This window comes from Toxoplasma gondii, chromosome IX (assembly GCF_000006565.2).
Source record: "Toxoplasma gondii ME49 chromosome IX, whole genome shotgun sequence".
NCBI lineage: Eukaryota > Apicomplexa > Conoidasida > Eucoccidiorida > Sarcocystidae > Toxoplasma > Toxoplasma gondii.
The window spans coordinates 221,619-236,855 of NC_031477.1; the positions used below are offsets into that span (position 1 = coordinate 221,619).

The following is a 15,237-nucleotide window of genomic DNA, read 5'->3' on the forward strand; positions in this document are numbered from 1 at the left end:
CTCACACTCGTGCAACCCCGCATACTGTTTGTTCGACGATCGTGAACTGTGCTTTTTGTGTCGGCTGCTATAAAACTCGACATTTTTCTTCGCTTTCCCTTGTATTGGAACTGTGCAAGATGAATAAGGGAGCATTTCTCTTTGCCGGTAGACCCTTTGTTTTCCCGCTTTTCTCGGTCTGCCTTGCTGTCTGACAGCGTCCTTCTGTCCCCTAAACCTCTCTATAGTCAACTCGATATCGATTGTTGTTCCTCTTATAGAGTGTTTCCCTTTGTATCGTGATTCCTACCTCCAGTTTATTGGCTATTATGTGCTACACGGTGTTCTTTAAATTTTTTGCTTCCGCACCATTCCTGCATGTTCCCGTTGTCACTTGCACTTGCCTTCTAGGTACAAGCCATTATCGGGCTCTCAAACCTTTATTTTCCACCCCTCGTTTTCCCCCCCTTTTTGTCAGAACACCGTTTCCCGTTTTCTTTTCCTGTGACGGATTTTATGAAAGGAAGAGTGCACAACGGCGTTCCACCACGGATTCTGCACTAAAACACGCCCGATCCTGCTTCTTGTGTGTCGCACTCGCTGTCTCCGCGACCTTGGCGTTCACATGCGTTTGCTGTGCACATAATACGAGGATAAAAAACAGCTCGTTGTTGCATCGAGTCTGCGAACGTACACACAATCAAGCCGGAATTACCCGACCGAATCGAGGCTGTGGCCCTTCACTTCCCATGTTTTAAGCCACCACGTTTCATTCGCCCGACAGTTCTGTCAACCCGGTTGAACGTGAACCCCGGGGTACTCCTGCTCCAATGCGAAGGTTTTAACCGTCGTCTTGTTTCCACAATGCTCAAATGTGTGACTGGTTGGCCACTTTTCCATCGTGAAGGCACTTTGACGTTATTTCTGGGTGTGGCTCTTTTTTTTCGAAGTGAAGAGCGTGCCGTCGCTGCAAGTGCCTCGGGATCCGGATCCTCCTTTTCGTCCGTTCAGCCTATCCGTCTCTTTGCGTCCTCTCATGTGGTTGCTGTTTGCTGCTCTTCACTGTATATCGGAGTCTACAGTTCGTGGTGTCGTCAGGGCTTGGTCTGCCGCGGGTTGCACATTTTCTCTGGGAGTCCCACCAGCGCTCGGTTTCGTGACTTCCGGATTCCTCCAGTTTAAAAAAATTCCTATGGGCGCATCTGCCTCCTAGCGTAGCCGCGGCGAACGGGTTTTGTCTTCGCTTCTTGTTCTTTGAGTGTTCGGGATGGCGAGCTCGGCCGGTCTTCGGACCGCCCACAGAAAGTCAGCGGCGTCTTACGGCTCCTTTCCTTTGCCAGAAGATGGCGTTCCCGCCTCTCCGTCGTATTCGCGTTCTTCCTCGCCTCATGCATCGCGAGGCAGGAGGCTAACCGAGCCCGAAGGAGAAGACAAACGCCGACGAAGGGCCGATCCATCTGCAACGCGGTATCGAGATGCGCGCTCGAAATCCCGAACATCGTCTGACAGCGAGGCGCCTAGAGAAGAAAGAACACCGAAGGCTGCTCGAAGGCGAGATTTGGTCGTGAAGTTCCTCATTATGGCGGGTCTCTTCGTGGTCTCAGCTTCTGCCGTCGTCACATTCTACTTTCAGTTACCAGGTAAGGGTGGATGATACCGTAGAGCTCGCCGCTTGAGACGCAAAATGATTCTACAGTGCTCGAGTGTCGACTCCCTCTTGGCGGCGTTCACGTCATTTTTCTTTGTTTGTCCGGAGATTGGTCTGTCGGTTTCTTTGTCGTACTGTTTTCGGAGAAGGCGCCCTCGAAGGGGAGACCAGAGCCTTCTTACGTGACTATCCTGTGTACGCATACCGCAATTGATCTCTCAGGTTTGTCTGAAAGCTCCCGCGAAGAACTTCTTGGCTTCCTGCCATCCTCCCTGAGTGAAGGCAGCAAGTTGCGACGCATTGAGAACGTCCGCGGCATCTTCCACGTCTTCGCCCAATACAAAGAGGAACACCCTGCGGCCACGCTGCTTTTCCTTTCTTCGTGCTACCTCCTATACCAGGCCTTCCCACTCTTCATGATCACCTTCACTGGTACGGGCCTTCAAGGATACACAGAAGCGTGGTCCGTCATGACTCTTCTGTTTACGTTCCCTCGCTGGACATTCCGCAGCGCGTCCATGTTTACATGCACATATACAGACGCACACATGTATATGGCTCGTTTGGGAGACATAGAGATATATGACAGTCATCGTTATTACCTCATTCTTCGGCCGCATCCTACAGAGGGGCCATCTGCCGTCGCAGCGTTGCTCCCCTACGGCATTTAAGCAACTACTCTGTGGTCCTGATTCGCGTCTATTTATAAGCTTTAGGAGATTATTTCGAGTTGCTCGTGAAGAACGCAAGAGACATGCTGGACACATGCGTCTTTCCTGCGGATTCCCAGGCACACTTGTGTGACGGAGGCACATGCGTCCTTGTTCATATAAATGTATATATTGCTCATAACAGACCTCTTTTCATCGGTTCAAGGCCGTGTTCGTAGAGTGCCTGTTGAGATGTCCTGTTACGCTGGGGCAAATCGATGTGTCCTTTTCATCTGACGTGTCAGGGAACGGAGTGGGGGTTTGTGCGTGTTGTGACTTCTCCCTTCAGGGACTTCCACCTTGGTGACGATCCTTCTCGGAGCCATGTTTTCCCCTCTGGTCGCTTTCTCCACGGCGAACGTGTTGGCTGCAATCGGCCCCTCTCTTGCGTTCTTTATGTTCCGCTGGGTCGGCAAACCCATTGTGGTAAACAGTTGCACTTGTGAAAAGCCTCTCAAAGGCGTGTGAAGCTATAGGCACCTTAGCCGAAGAAAATTCCCAGAGTCCTCGTCTTGCACAGTTGTGATCTTCATCTGCTTAAATAGTCAAGACAGCAGAGTCGGATGGCACCACGAAGGAACGGAGCACCGAGGCTGTCGCGTGGTCACCTCGCGTGACCGACGTCAGAGTTACAAGGGGAGCTGAATCGCCCGGAATGCAGAGAGCACACCTCGCTGGATGTCAGGCACCGAAGCGAAAACGGTTCACGAAGTAACGCCCACTGCTTTTCGTTCTCTCTGCTGTGTGGTTTTCTCAGATTTTCTGTTGCACATGAGAAGCCTTCCGTGGTGGTTCCGTACACGGCGTATGAAGTAGCTTGTGTGCCACACTAATTAGATGTAGTCATTACGTAGAGAGGCGATATGACCATAGTAGCGTCGGTCTTCGTTCCTTCAGTCTTTGGTGTACATCCTCGATACTTTCTAGGTCAGAGGCAGCCTTCAGTTTGCTGTCCCTTTTTTGTGTCCAGCTTTTTCTTTTCCCCGAGAAGCTCCGGAAACTGCAAATGGTTTTGCATCCCGGTGCCCACTCGCGGATCCACTCAGGCAACTTAAGAGAGGCAATTACGGGCCTCGAAAAGGCCACTGGAGGACGGCCCCGGAGTTTCGACGTGGATCTCTTCCTGACGGTACTATTCTTGCGCGTGTCTCCGGTCTTCCCAAATCTTTTCATTAACGCAGCAGGTACGCGCCGGGTTGAAAACTTGCGAGTATACCAACAAGAAATAGTGTAGTTCCACCGAAAAGGGCGTGTCCGTCCTCGACCGCTCCGTATCTGTTTGCTGATATTGTCTTCCCTCTGGACCCCCTTTCTTCTGTACTCGTTTTGGTGCACTGGTAGGGAATGATGGTCGCACGCTGCCCCTCACCGGGATACGGGAAAGCACGTGTGTTACTCATCTGTGAAGAGTCGGTCTCTTGCTCGTCTACTGAGCATTCAAAATACTTAGTGTATTTGGTTTGTAGAGAGCCTTTGCCGCCCACACGGAGAGGCCCAGGCGCGTGCCTTCTGCTGGGTTGACTCATCTTCACGTACATATTGAGACAAGCGAGCAGGTTCCGACGATGTTTGTGGATAGGGCGTAGAACGCCGCAAGTGTAGCGACAATGTGAATTATTCATTTTAAGAGCCCTCATGGCATTCACACATAGCTGATTTATAGCGGGCGAAAGAAAACAAGTAAAGTATCCTCTGAGTGCCATAGGGGTCTCTGTTTCTTCTTGGTAAAATGTGTGTCTTTCGTGTGCGCCAGACTTGCAGTGAACGCTTCAAAGCAGTTGAGATGTTTGCTCTGAACCAGACTCACTTAGTCTTCGTAAAATCAAGACGGTAACAGGGGGGGGACGAATTCCACTTGTTCTCCAGTATTTTGTGACTATGCCGTTCTGTACATGCATGCTATACAACAGGGGAGAACATAAGAATAGACGCTGTCCAACTTGTGGTGTCATGACATTTGTACAGCGATTGGGAAACTGCCGGGTCACATGTGCGGCTCTTGTGTGTACTTACAGCACCGCTGCTCGAGGTTCCCTTTGACGTCTTCTTCGCAGCAACCCTGTTCGGTCTTATGCCGAATACCATCCTCTTTGGTATGCCTTTGAAACACAGACATCTTCACCGAAATTCCCTTCATGTAGCGTTGCTGTGACAGCCACCTTTTTGGTGCCGGACACGTTTTGCTTCACACTCAGCACTCTGTTAGATGGGAAGAATGCTTGGGGTGGAAAAGCGGAGGGCCTGTGTTCCTATCGTAGGATGTAGTGGTAATATTGTCGCTCTGATGTCATCGAAGAAGTCCCGTGGACGCACAGACGGGGAGATCTGATCATAGTATACAGATATTTTCCTTGATGGTATTTGCTAGTTTATTTTGTTGGAAGTAAATCCATCCAACGCATGCATGCAGATAGAAACGGAGATGATGAGATACACCAAACTGTGGATGCAAAAATAGCTCGCCGTGCTTTCACCGCCTACGAATATAGAGATAAATGACACTGTACCAACATATACGCATGCGCGGATCGATGAGAGGGAGAGTAAATAGCCGGGCATACTCTGATAACACCTCCTCCGTTTCTGGTTTCATTTGTTGATGTTCACAGTGTCGATGGGGAGCGCCCTGACTTCACTCGATTCTCTGAACAGCAGTAAGGAATTTTTCACAGGTGTGAAATCGTTTCTGCAAACTGGCAAAGTTGCGGGGAACTTAATTGTTTCCCAGCGACTGCGTTGCACCAGCAGACTCACAGCTTTTAGTTAGGTTCAGGCGTACACTTCTGAGGGCACTGATACTCCGCCTTTATACTACACGCACGATTCAGATTACAGCGATGTGGCATGGCAGTTGGATGGCTACGCAGTCAGCGTGCCCCGTATTGTCTGTGTCGTTATTCTGTGAAGAAGTACAGGATATTGTGGACCTTCGTGCGATCTATGACACAAAACTACGCTTCCTGTATTAGATATGGCCGGTGGGTGATCACAATGTTTCTGTCGATGCAGGCTGGAAGTTGTGGCTTCTGCTGTGTGCAATGGCCGGAGCCGTAATATTACTGAAGGTGATGAGGACCCGCCTGAGACCCAAAGACGCAAAGACCGTAAAGGAAGCAGAGCTGAACACCCCAAAACAACAACCTGCAGAAGTTTTTTCACCTGCTGAAACACCTGCCACGACAACGAAGACCCGCCACTCTCGCCGAAAGTATATTTGAAAAAACGCTTTCTCATGTTGGGAGCAATCTTCAGGCTATCTCCAACTAGTATGTGCATGCGGGAGGGGGAGCCGAAAGAAACAGGACGCTGTCGAGGAAAATCCAACTGCTCCTTGTATCAGACTCCCTACGGTACATGTATCCTGTTGTCGACTACCAAGACATGCTATCTTGTGTGTACAGACGAGGAGTGTTTGAGTTACTTGCATGTAACTGGCCTACTCTATCGGGGGGGTTTGTTAGTTTTTGTCCAATACCGTCGTCCCTAGCTCTGTTCTTTATCAGCTACGTTTCACTGGCAGATGTGACGCAGCTAAGCCGATGGCTCTGGCCAGAGCGAAGCCTTCCTTCATATATGAGTATAACTCGACAAAACAAAATTAATAGTCGTCGAGAAACACACACTCTGAGTGTTTCGTTTTAATCAATGGAAGGTCTGGTGAAGTGGTGGTGATCAGATGGTAATGCCTCAGACACATGCATACATCTTTGCTGCTGTGTACCTCGTCCGAAGAGTGGAAGGCAGGTGAACTGCATTTTGCCTTTTGTTTCTTCGTTACTGGGAGCCAACTAATATTTCCAAAAAAACTTTTCACAATTGCTAGAAGCTACTCCCTACCTGCGCTACCCGTAGTTTTGTCAACACTGACGCTAAACCGGCTACCCGACATTTCTTCGTGTGTAAAAAGACTAACAGTCTCAGCCGCGATAAGAACTGTTGCTTTTGGCCGCGCTGTTAGTTATGCCTAACTGAATATCCTCCGTGAATTGCCTTTCCGCTTACAATATTAAGACACCTGGCACATTCGAATGTTTTCCGCAGCCTCTTTTGGACAGGCCGCCACAGCACGGACTCATGATCGGCACCAGCATGTTCACTTACGTGCTCGTCAATAACTCTTTCTCGTTTGAGTGTCTTGTGACCCTCACCTCTTGGTTACCCGAGATACCTAAGAAGCCTCGTTTGACGCAGTGACCCTTGTATTTCACTAGCGACCCACGACAATCTCCGACGCAGAGTGATTCACATGTAGAAATACTAGTACACAGGAAGGAGTCCGGTGGAGGATGAACGTTCCTGCCCACAGATTTTGTTCAGCAGTGTAGCTCACTGACCATAGTGGAAGACTTTTTGAGTGAGGTCTGTTCCGCAGCAGGCAGGTACATTGTTCCGTGCCGAAAGCCGTCGTGGTCTCTAAGCACAGAGTTGTTCGGTGGATGTAAAAAAAGCGCAAGAAATTGACCACAGGAAAGTCCCTTAAGTCCAGATTGGATCTCCGGAAACAAACGGGACGAACAGCGTTGGGCAGCGAGACAGATCTCTGCCTGAGGTCCGGCCATGGCGGCAGCCGTGCCGGTTCGAGCCCGTAAAACAGTGGTCTTCCAGCCTTAAAAAAAGATCGATTCTCGCCTGCTAGGAAAGTTCGATAAAGCAGAGTGGATACCAACAGAACGGAGAGCAGACAGTTACTACAGAGACCGTATGTTAGGCGAAGACACAGCGTGGCACAACTGGACGAAGAGGCGGGTGAGACGCGTTTCATGTCTATGCCGAGCAAGGATTTGTCACGCATGCACGCGCCACTGAAACTCGGCCACCGCCAAAGTGTGCAGTGCGTTCTTGTTGGGAAAACGTTTAATCGTTTGAGTCAAGACAGAAAATATTCGCAAAGCGTTTGCTTTTGTGACGAATGCATGCTTCCGATGCTTTCTTTGAAATGATGGAGACGTAGTGTCATGCCTTTCTCGCATTCCTTTTTGGGGAGCAGACTTTGTCCCGCGAAGGGCCATTCGGGGCTGCTGGGACTCTGCGCTTTTGCCGCGTATACCCACACAAATTCAATGCGTGAAAACGGAAGCGTCCTCAAAAGAGTGGCTCCTATGTTCTTTGGGACGGCGAGGACTGAAGCCGTGTCCTTGTTCAAGGACCAGAAGGCTCATGTAGGTTCGTGCTCCCCTCCTTTTCTGGACAAGAAACTTGCGGGAGGGCCGTTTCTCAGTTTTTTTAACGTGAGGAACTTTAAAGGACGTGCTTGAAGGCGGAAGTTTCGGCACGGAGACGCTTCGGTCAATGTTCACATCTCTCTTCCCTGTATACCCTCGTACCCGACACGATGATCGATCGCCTCCCCGAACTTCACCGCGTGGTGGCCGCGGAACGCAATGAAGAAGAGCACCGGGAATCGAGCTCACGGAACTTCTTTTCAGGTGAGACGTCAACTGCCAAGTTAAGCCACCCAGATTCCCCTGACGATAACAGTTTGGCACTGTCAGGGTTTCCGGGGAGCACAGCAGCGGCGACAGCCCTTCGCTACTCCAAGGCACTACTCTGTGTGGGCACTGCCTCTTCACCCATCGGAATTTCAAAGAAAACGCCGTCTGTTTCCACAGCCCCGTCGGAAGCTGCGCCGAGCTCTCCTATTGTTGCTCCATCCGCCTGCTCTCCTTATCCGCCACTGTCTTCATTTTTTCCGTCTCCTGACCCGTCGACTGAAGTGCACGGCTCACCGAAAGATCAAACGGCTGGTCAGGAAAGGCACATCACAAACGACCGTTCTGCTCTCCCGGTGAATTCGCCGGACATCTCATGCTCGTCAGAGACGTCAGCTGACTCTATGTCTGATGCCTCTGAGTCGGGGCCTGCTTTCGCACGAAAACAGCGACTTGAAGGGTCGCAACGCGCCCCTTCGCTGGTGGGCTCCGAGGAGTCTGACCTCTCACCCGACGGAGACTCTTCTCTGTTCCCTTTTTTGCGGAAAGCCAAAGCCCTAAAGATTGCGATCAATGAGGTTCTCCTCCTCCAACAACAGACTGGATATCTTCTTCTGCTTCATCCACCTGGAGCCGCTGCTGCTTTGCAGCCTTACTGCTGCCCAGGATGTACGCCGAACGGTGGTACCGGCGGAATCAGTCAGGCGACAGGCGATGCAGGACTCTGCTATAACTGCGAACTCGCGAATAACGTGCATGCAGCCCAGCAGCTGCTCCAGCGGGCGCACAGCGCTCTGCGCCAACTCCAAAGGCAGCATGAGGAAGACGAGCAGCGACACAGGGCTTTCCAGGAGGCCCAACAGAGCCAGACCGGACCCTTTTTGAAACACATGCACATGCAACAGGCATCGGCAGCTTTTGCTGCAGAACTGCGCATTCGAAGAAGCGTCATTCAGCAGCAGCAACAACAACTTAAGGTGGCTCTGGAACAGCAGCAGCAACTTGAACAAGATCTTCGCGTGCGTTGGGAGGGCGAAGTGTCTGCCGAGATGCGAATTTGTAAGGACTTCGGGAAGACTCGAGTTGAGGGATTGTGTCTGTGGATAAAGTGTAGCGATTTGTCAGTGCACGTACGTTAATCTCGAAGCGCGAGATTATGTTGCTGGCAACGGAGGAGCGTCGCAGACAGCGGACACTGAGTCGTCTGTGACTCTTATTTGCGATAAATGATATTGCGGAAGTGCTGATGCCTGCTGTGGGCCTGAATGCGCTTTTTCTGTAGTATATCCTGAAGCTTCCGCAGCGGACCTGCAACAAGCAGTCCAGCGGATCGGCGACAACACCTTCGAAGGTGATCAGACGACCTTAGCAGTTGCTGCCACAGCTGCAGCGGCAGCGGTAAGCACGATTACTGGTTAATATGTGTCTCTGTGTTGCACTCTGCACAGAGCTGTTGACGACGTGCAAGAGTGTCTTCTTTTCCCCGTGTTGCGTAAACTCCATGCGGTGTTTTGGGACTCGACTGTTGCTCAACGCGCGCGACTTGATGTTAAAATACGAGTCGTACTAAGGACGAGAAAGGATCGAGTTCGGCCACATACTTCCCATTGATGTTTGGGCGCTAGGTTGGTATGGTGGTTTATATTCTGAAGGAGTGATAGAGCAAGGTATCCGTACCGTGCACATACGTGGATGATCAAGTGTTTCGCTACGAAGACTTAACGTCTGCCAGTTTGAGAATTCGTCTTCGTCGATGCTGGATGGAGACGCGATTGTTCTATGTAGTAAATCATCGGCAGAACATTGCAGTATTTGTATATCATGTAATTCAAAACAAGATTTGGACTGGTTGCCATGATTATTGGGTGGATTACATCGTGTATAGGGAGACCTAGGTGCGAGAAATGCGTGCCCCTGTGCTTCCTTTATTTTCGATGCAACAGGGTTCCACCGAAGCGGCGGATCTTCTGGCAGCCAAGTGTCGACAGCTTCAAAGACTCGGGGCAAGTAAGCGAGAAGATGCTGGCTTGCTGTGCGAGTGTTTTCCAAGAAAAAACGTTTGTCGGAACCATCTGCTTAAGTGCAGTTGGGCGCGTTGCTGCTCAAAGTCGTGCATTTGGCCAGCAGTGCATAGGCATGCAACGAAACGCTTCTGCATTTCCAGACAAGCCAGCTTTCTGCGGTGATTCGCGCCCGTCGGGTACACGATAAATAGTGTTTCTGTTCTTGGGCGAGTTCCGGCTGTTGAACTGTTTAGGCCTCCTTGAAGTGCAGCGGATGGTAGAGGAAATGCAACGCCAGCAAGAGTCGAGGCAGCAGCAGCTGTGCTCCATAGCTGAAGCTGCCGCATGCAGCAAACAGAACACGGCGGCTGCCGTCCACGATATGCTTCTGGCGAGGAAGTACCAGAGACGCGCTTACCGGGTAAGGCACCACCGGCATTGGGGAAAAGGCGACTACGCGTAGGTGCCATCCTCCGTCCACGGTTAATTCAGAGATAGCGACCAAACGCGTTAGCATGTTAGATCACGTAAAATCCGAGATTTTAACGTTTGTGTGTCGCATAAAGTCGCGGGATGCGGCCACAACGAAGACGTGCGTTGTATTACGTTGCCTTCTTTCGTGTGGCTTTACAGCATACACCCGGACAGCTTGTGTTTCTTGCGTTTTCACCCTTGCTCTATTGTTCTGTCATTTGCCATTACTACTGCAGCACTCCTTGATGATGCTCGGTGCACTTGTAGCTCTTTTTCTGTTCTTCTTTATGCCCACGTCGCCGATACTACCTTTGCTGTTCTGGCTCCACGGCGAGTCGCCACCGCCTGCTCCTCCAGTAGCCTAGTTTAGAACATGCCAGAGCACGCACAGCGAACCGGGAAACCAGCAAGCTCATTCTGAGGTTGACAACAAAGTGCAATCTATATTTTGCAAAGGGAATGTTTTTTTGCGTTGCTTCGTCGGTGTGACAAAAGCGTTAGCAACTCGGGCAATAACTACGGCTTACAGTCAGCCACGCGTTCGTGTCGGCGCGATGTGTGTAAATGAGATTGAAGGGGAGTTCACCTTTGAGTCTGGACTCAAAGGTTACGGACGCTCCTGAATAGAAGAGCGCGGATGTCGACTAGCCAAGAGACTGTTAAGTGTTCAGTGTCTTCCTGCGACCAGCGCGTAAAACCGTCGCACGTCTCATGTTGAATGAAACTTCCCGTGTACGTGCATCTTATTGTAGCATATGATTGGAAACAATGTGTTACGTAGCTGTTGTAATTTCGCAGTTTTTACTGTGTTGCGTCGGCAACGGAAACGGCTGCAAGAGTTCCCAGCCTTGTGCTACTCGTTGTATTCCTTCGCTCGACGCGGTTCTGACTAACAAAGACTGATGCACGTCTCGCCCGTTTCGTTGACTCGCAAACATATTCTTTTTCAGCCAACGTCTTATTCGCTAGCTAATGTTTGCCGCGTGCGGGCAGCCTGGTAGATTGCCACGTGGAAACTAGAGTCACAACAGCTGGTGCGACAAGAGAAAAATCTGGTCCGTTGGTGCTCACAGTACCAAATCAGTTTAAACCAGGACCTTCTAATAGAGAAACGCACAGTTCAGAACGAAATAACACGCGGGCGCATCCACTGTCGACCTTAAGGGAACAAACTATTAGTTTGTCGCCTCATGCTTCTTTTGCGGCTGTTCATTCGTAGTCACTCTCACGAAAGTAGACATTGTTTTTCGGACCTGCTGCAGACAATACAAAGAAATGAGTCCTAGTGTCCGTTTTTTCATATGTCGTCGTAGTCATCCTGCAGCATCTTCTGCCCTCTGGTCGTTCACATCAGCCTCCAGTCTCTCGACTACTCGAGTGTGGCACTGCAACTTCTGAAGTCCCCCATTCGTGCTGGTGTTTTTATGCGGCGACAACTACTGCAAACAAGATAGAGAAGCTAATCTCGGCGTAGCGCGAGCACTATACGCAAATTGAGGACCTGTATGACATTCGATTTCAGCACGGGGTCCGCTCATATGGTTCTCAAAGTGACCTGATTGTCCTGCAGAGTTTTCTGGATTGTCTCCATTGCGACCCCAGTGCATGTGCGTTCACTCTGCCAGGTAGGCAAGTAGGTGTGTATGTGTCCACTAAGGCCGGGACGAGGATATGAGCTGTTCCATCAATACCATGTGGATGCTGTATAGCAAGCATACGATGCATATCTCTTCATGAGTTGAAACTTTTCTCCTCTGACAACGTGGGATCAGAAGGGATGGATGGAGAAACACGGAGTTTACAGCCCAGCTGTAATATGCAGCAGGAGCCACCCTAAGCCCCTTTTCATCTCTCTAGGCTTACGAATCAAAAGCAGAGTGACTGGCTGAGTGTCTCAACGATCCAGCAGATTCTGTACGGCGACTCATATTGACTGTGGGCCGCAGGAGTAATAGTCAAATTACACAAAGAAATATTCTCTTCACTACATCATGGGGTTAACGGTACCATACGGGATCAAACCACTTTGAAGACCAAAAATTGGACTAGTGGTTTAGATCTTGAACGTCTGCGTTTACCGGATCCAAGTTCTATTGTGTTAGCATGGTTTCGAGAACACTCAGTGACCAGACGCAGAACAACTTGTCGTTTTCAGGAAGCATTATCATTACTGTTTCACAGTGAACTAATGGTAGCGTGGCTGACATGATTCACACTTGGACGGTAAGTCATTTATGACGCATGCTACAAAAAGGCGACCCACAACGCTTCTTATGCAAACGTCGCCACCAGAGGAGGAAATGTAATTTGCGTAGCTCTATACTAATCATCCCAGTCCCTCATATGTACCGTCACCGATGCCCATATAATCTCATTTATCTTTTTTGAAATACTCGAGCCACGACGTACTTAAAAATGCATCCAATGTTGGTAGTTGTGTGTTGACGATTAGCCGGGCTACACAGGGAGGCGCCCTACATGGAACATCGCAAACTGCATTCACACAGATTATCAATGCTTTCAGCACACCCGCCGATGGTTCGAAAGACTACCATGTACGTCGTCGCAAGTGGTTCATTGTGGGAAACACCGACCGCTCAAAGCCAGGGCCATAGAGTCAGGATAAGCATATAATGCTTTTCTAACGACTTCCCGGTGAAGCGAAAACGTCCACACAGAACAACAGAGCAAAGTGTGGTATACCACCCCAAGCGTCGAACACAACCACACCATAATCTTCTACATTAATGATCCTTCAGTCCTCATCACTTCCAGAGTCTATCGGGTAGCTAAAATCTTCGGCTACGTCCCTGAAAAAAAAAGGCAGCGCTCATGGCTTATCCTTTAAGCACACGCGACGTGGTCACAGGGATCATGAAATATACGCACTGCGTTTGCAGAAACATCAACAGCTATTTTTTGCCAATCAGCAACGGTCTGACAACACATCATTATGTCGCCGATCATCCCACTCGATCTTAAGGCGCTGGTACCTCCGGAGGAATAGACGGATACGAATGGTGGTGCTGAACTGCAACGAAGCAAAATCCGCTTGCCACTGATCACGCACAACTTGCGACATGTGATTCATATCATTTAGGAAGTGGCGTACATATCCACTGTCAAGGAAGAATGCATCGCTAGCTCTGCTCCGGATCTGTCCCTCTATCGTGCGTCATGTCTTGTTACATCTTCAGCACATGACAATCGACTGCACAGAAACAATCTGTAAAACATTGCATGCCCAACAATTCCTTCTCATGTCGGCACCAGGGTCGTACTGTTGTGTGATCCGCCCAATAACACCATTTGTAGTCTAATGAACAGGAGTGCTCTGAACCAAAACGTACTTCACAGCGCGGAGAACTCTTTGTTCCTGCGAAGTCAGGAGAGACGACAGGAAACACGCAACTACTACCTCATACAAGTAGAATACTTTCGTTTTATCGTCCGCCAATACGTATTCAGCAGCATGCTGCCGGCCTACAAGCCGCGTGTTCTCTGACAGACTACAGCGGGTGCTCTCCTTTATCTATATCGGTTTTTATAGAGGTGTAAATGCTGGACCAGTTGACAGTGACATCGAGTCGCTTTAGAACTGCACTGTTGCCTTCAGTAAAAGATGGGAACGCATGTTCCCTCCATCAGTCCGGCGCGATAGTACTGCTGCACTCGGCAGAGGTGCTGGCATTCACGAGACTCACAAACTCTGCTTCCCGCTTAAATTTGTAATAAACACAACATCGTTTCTGAACAGCTCCTTCAGTAGCTGGTAAATTCCACCGACGCAAAAAATATCATTTTGAAAAATATGTAACGCATGTAAACAGAAACATCCTCGAGCGTAATGTAAGTCCGTTGACCTCAGAACCCACGCTGCAAGCTGAAGGTGTGGAAGTTTCAGTGAAGTCAGGAGCCCTACACTGCGACTTACAGCAAGCTGATGAGTATTCCCAGGTTAACGCATCATTGTATTCCGTTAATAATTCAGCAGCCGTGAAGCTGTGCATTACAATGGATAAACAAGACGCATGTAAAAAGAGGCTGACTGCTCGCTGTTTTCCCGAGACTCAGCCGCGCAGGGACGCGGTTTCTTGCAAAGAGAAACTGGAAGCAGATAAACGGCATACCGTCGCCACAATTGGGGTCTTACTTTCTCCCGTTTTCTCTGGAGAGGAAACGAAACACACGCGGTTCCAGCCACAATGCCCTCGAGGAGGAACTAGGTTGCAATTACAACAGAGTGAGAATATGGCCGCAGCTGAACGGAATATCCAAGCACCACTCTCAAGTTGTATGCACTGCAGTTCTAGTTTTACCGATCAACTGCGTTTCGGACTCACTCGCAACTAGAAACGCAGCACAAAGCAATTGATTCTAATACTGTGTTGCTCGGTAAGACCACGAAATCCAGCTATACGCCGAGGTGTGTAACTCTAGGATACGGCGTGTGTGGGACACTGCTTGTCGTAGATTGCCCACGCAAATACTAGAGCCTCGTTAAAAATTTTCTGTAAAAGCTAACTTTCACAATACTGTTAATTTCAGCCTTTATGATCAGAGGTGGACTGCGTGAAACGAAAAAAGGGTTTGCACAGTTTGAAGACGGAGCCTCTGTGGTTGGCCTGTACTCATCCCTGGTATCGTCCTCAAGTGCTTTCAGCAACCGGAGGCGGTCCTTCTCGGCACCTCTATCAAATCACTACACCGCAAACGCTCACTGCCTCGAGCTCTTTCTGAAGGTGCCGCAAAATACAGTTTCTTCCTCAGCGATGGGAAAACGATGACTCTTGTACCAGAATCCCTAGCGGAGGATGGAAGCGAGCCTCCCTATCATCTGATGATGCTTTCACTGGATTCAGACGAAAAATACTTATATTTTCTCGAGTGCCCCTCTAAATAGGCGGTCCTAAAAAGAATGAGAAACAACATACCTCCAACTGTTGGCAGGTAAAAAGACACAGAAACAGAAGGCAGATGCGATAAATTGATAA

At 49.7% G+C, this 15,237-nt stretch overlaps 2 protein-coding genes across 2 annotated transcripts; both read left to right on the forward strand.

Annotated features, from left to right (window-relative positions):
• Positions 1-82: 82 nt before the first annotated feature.
• Positions 83-6,260, forward strand: TGME49_279370 (SNARE associated Golgi protein). The gene is made up of 7 exons (XM_002371936.2): positions 83-1,619; positions 1,850-2,059; positions 2,627-2,763; positions 3,308-3,521; positions 4,353-4,430; positions 4,947-4,991; positions 5,347-6,260. Exons 1-7 carry the CDS (start codon positions 1,247-1,249, stop codon positions 5,553-5,555), a joined length of 1,266 nt encoding a protein of 421 aa, XP_002371977.1. The 5' UTR covers positions 83-1,246; the 3' UTR covers positions 5,556-6,260.
• A 923-nt stretch (positions 6,261-7,183) lies between these two features.
• On the forward strand, positions 7,184-11,232 carry TGME49_279360 (hypothetical protein). The gene is made up of 5 exons (XM_018781837.1): positions 7,184-8,825; positions 9,049-9,164; positions 9,710-9,773; positions 10,024-10,190; positions 10,480-11,232. Exons 1-5 carry the CDS (start codon positions 7,670-7,672, stop codon positions 10,606-10,608), a joined length of 1,632 nt encoding a protein of 543 aa, XP_018636206.1. The 5' UTR covers positions 7,184-7,669; the 3' UTR covers positions 10,609-11,232.
• Positions 11,233-15,237: the final 4,005 nt, after the last annotated feature.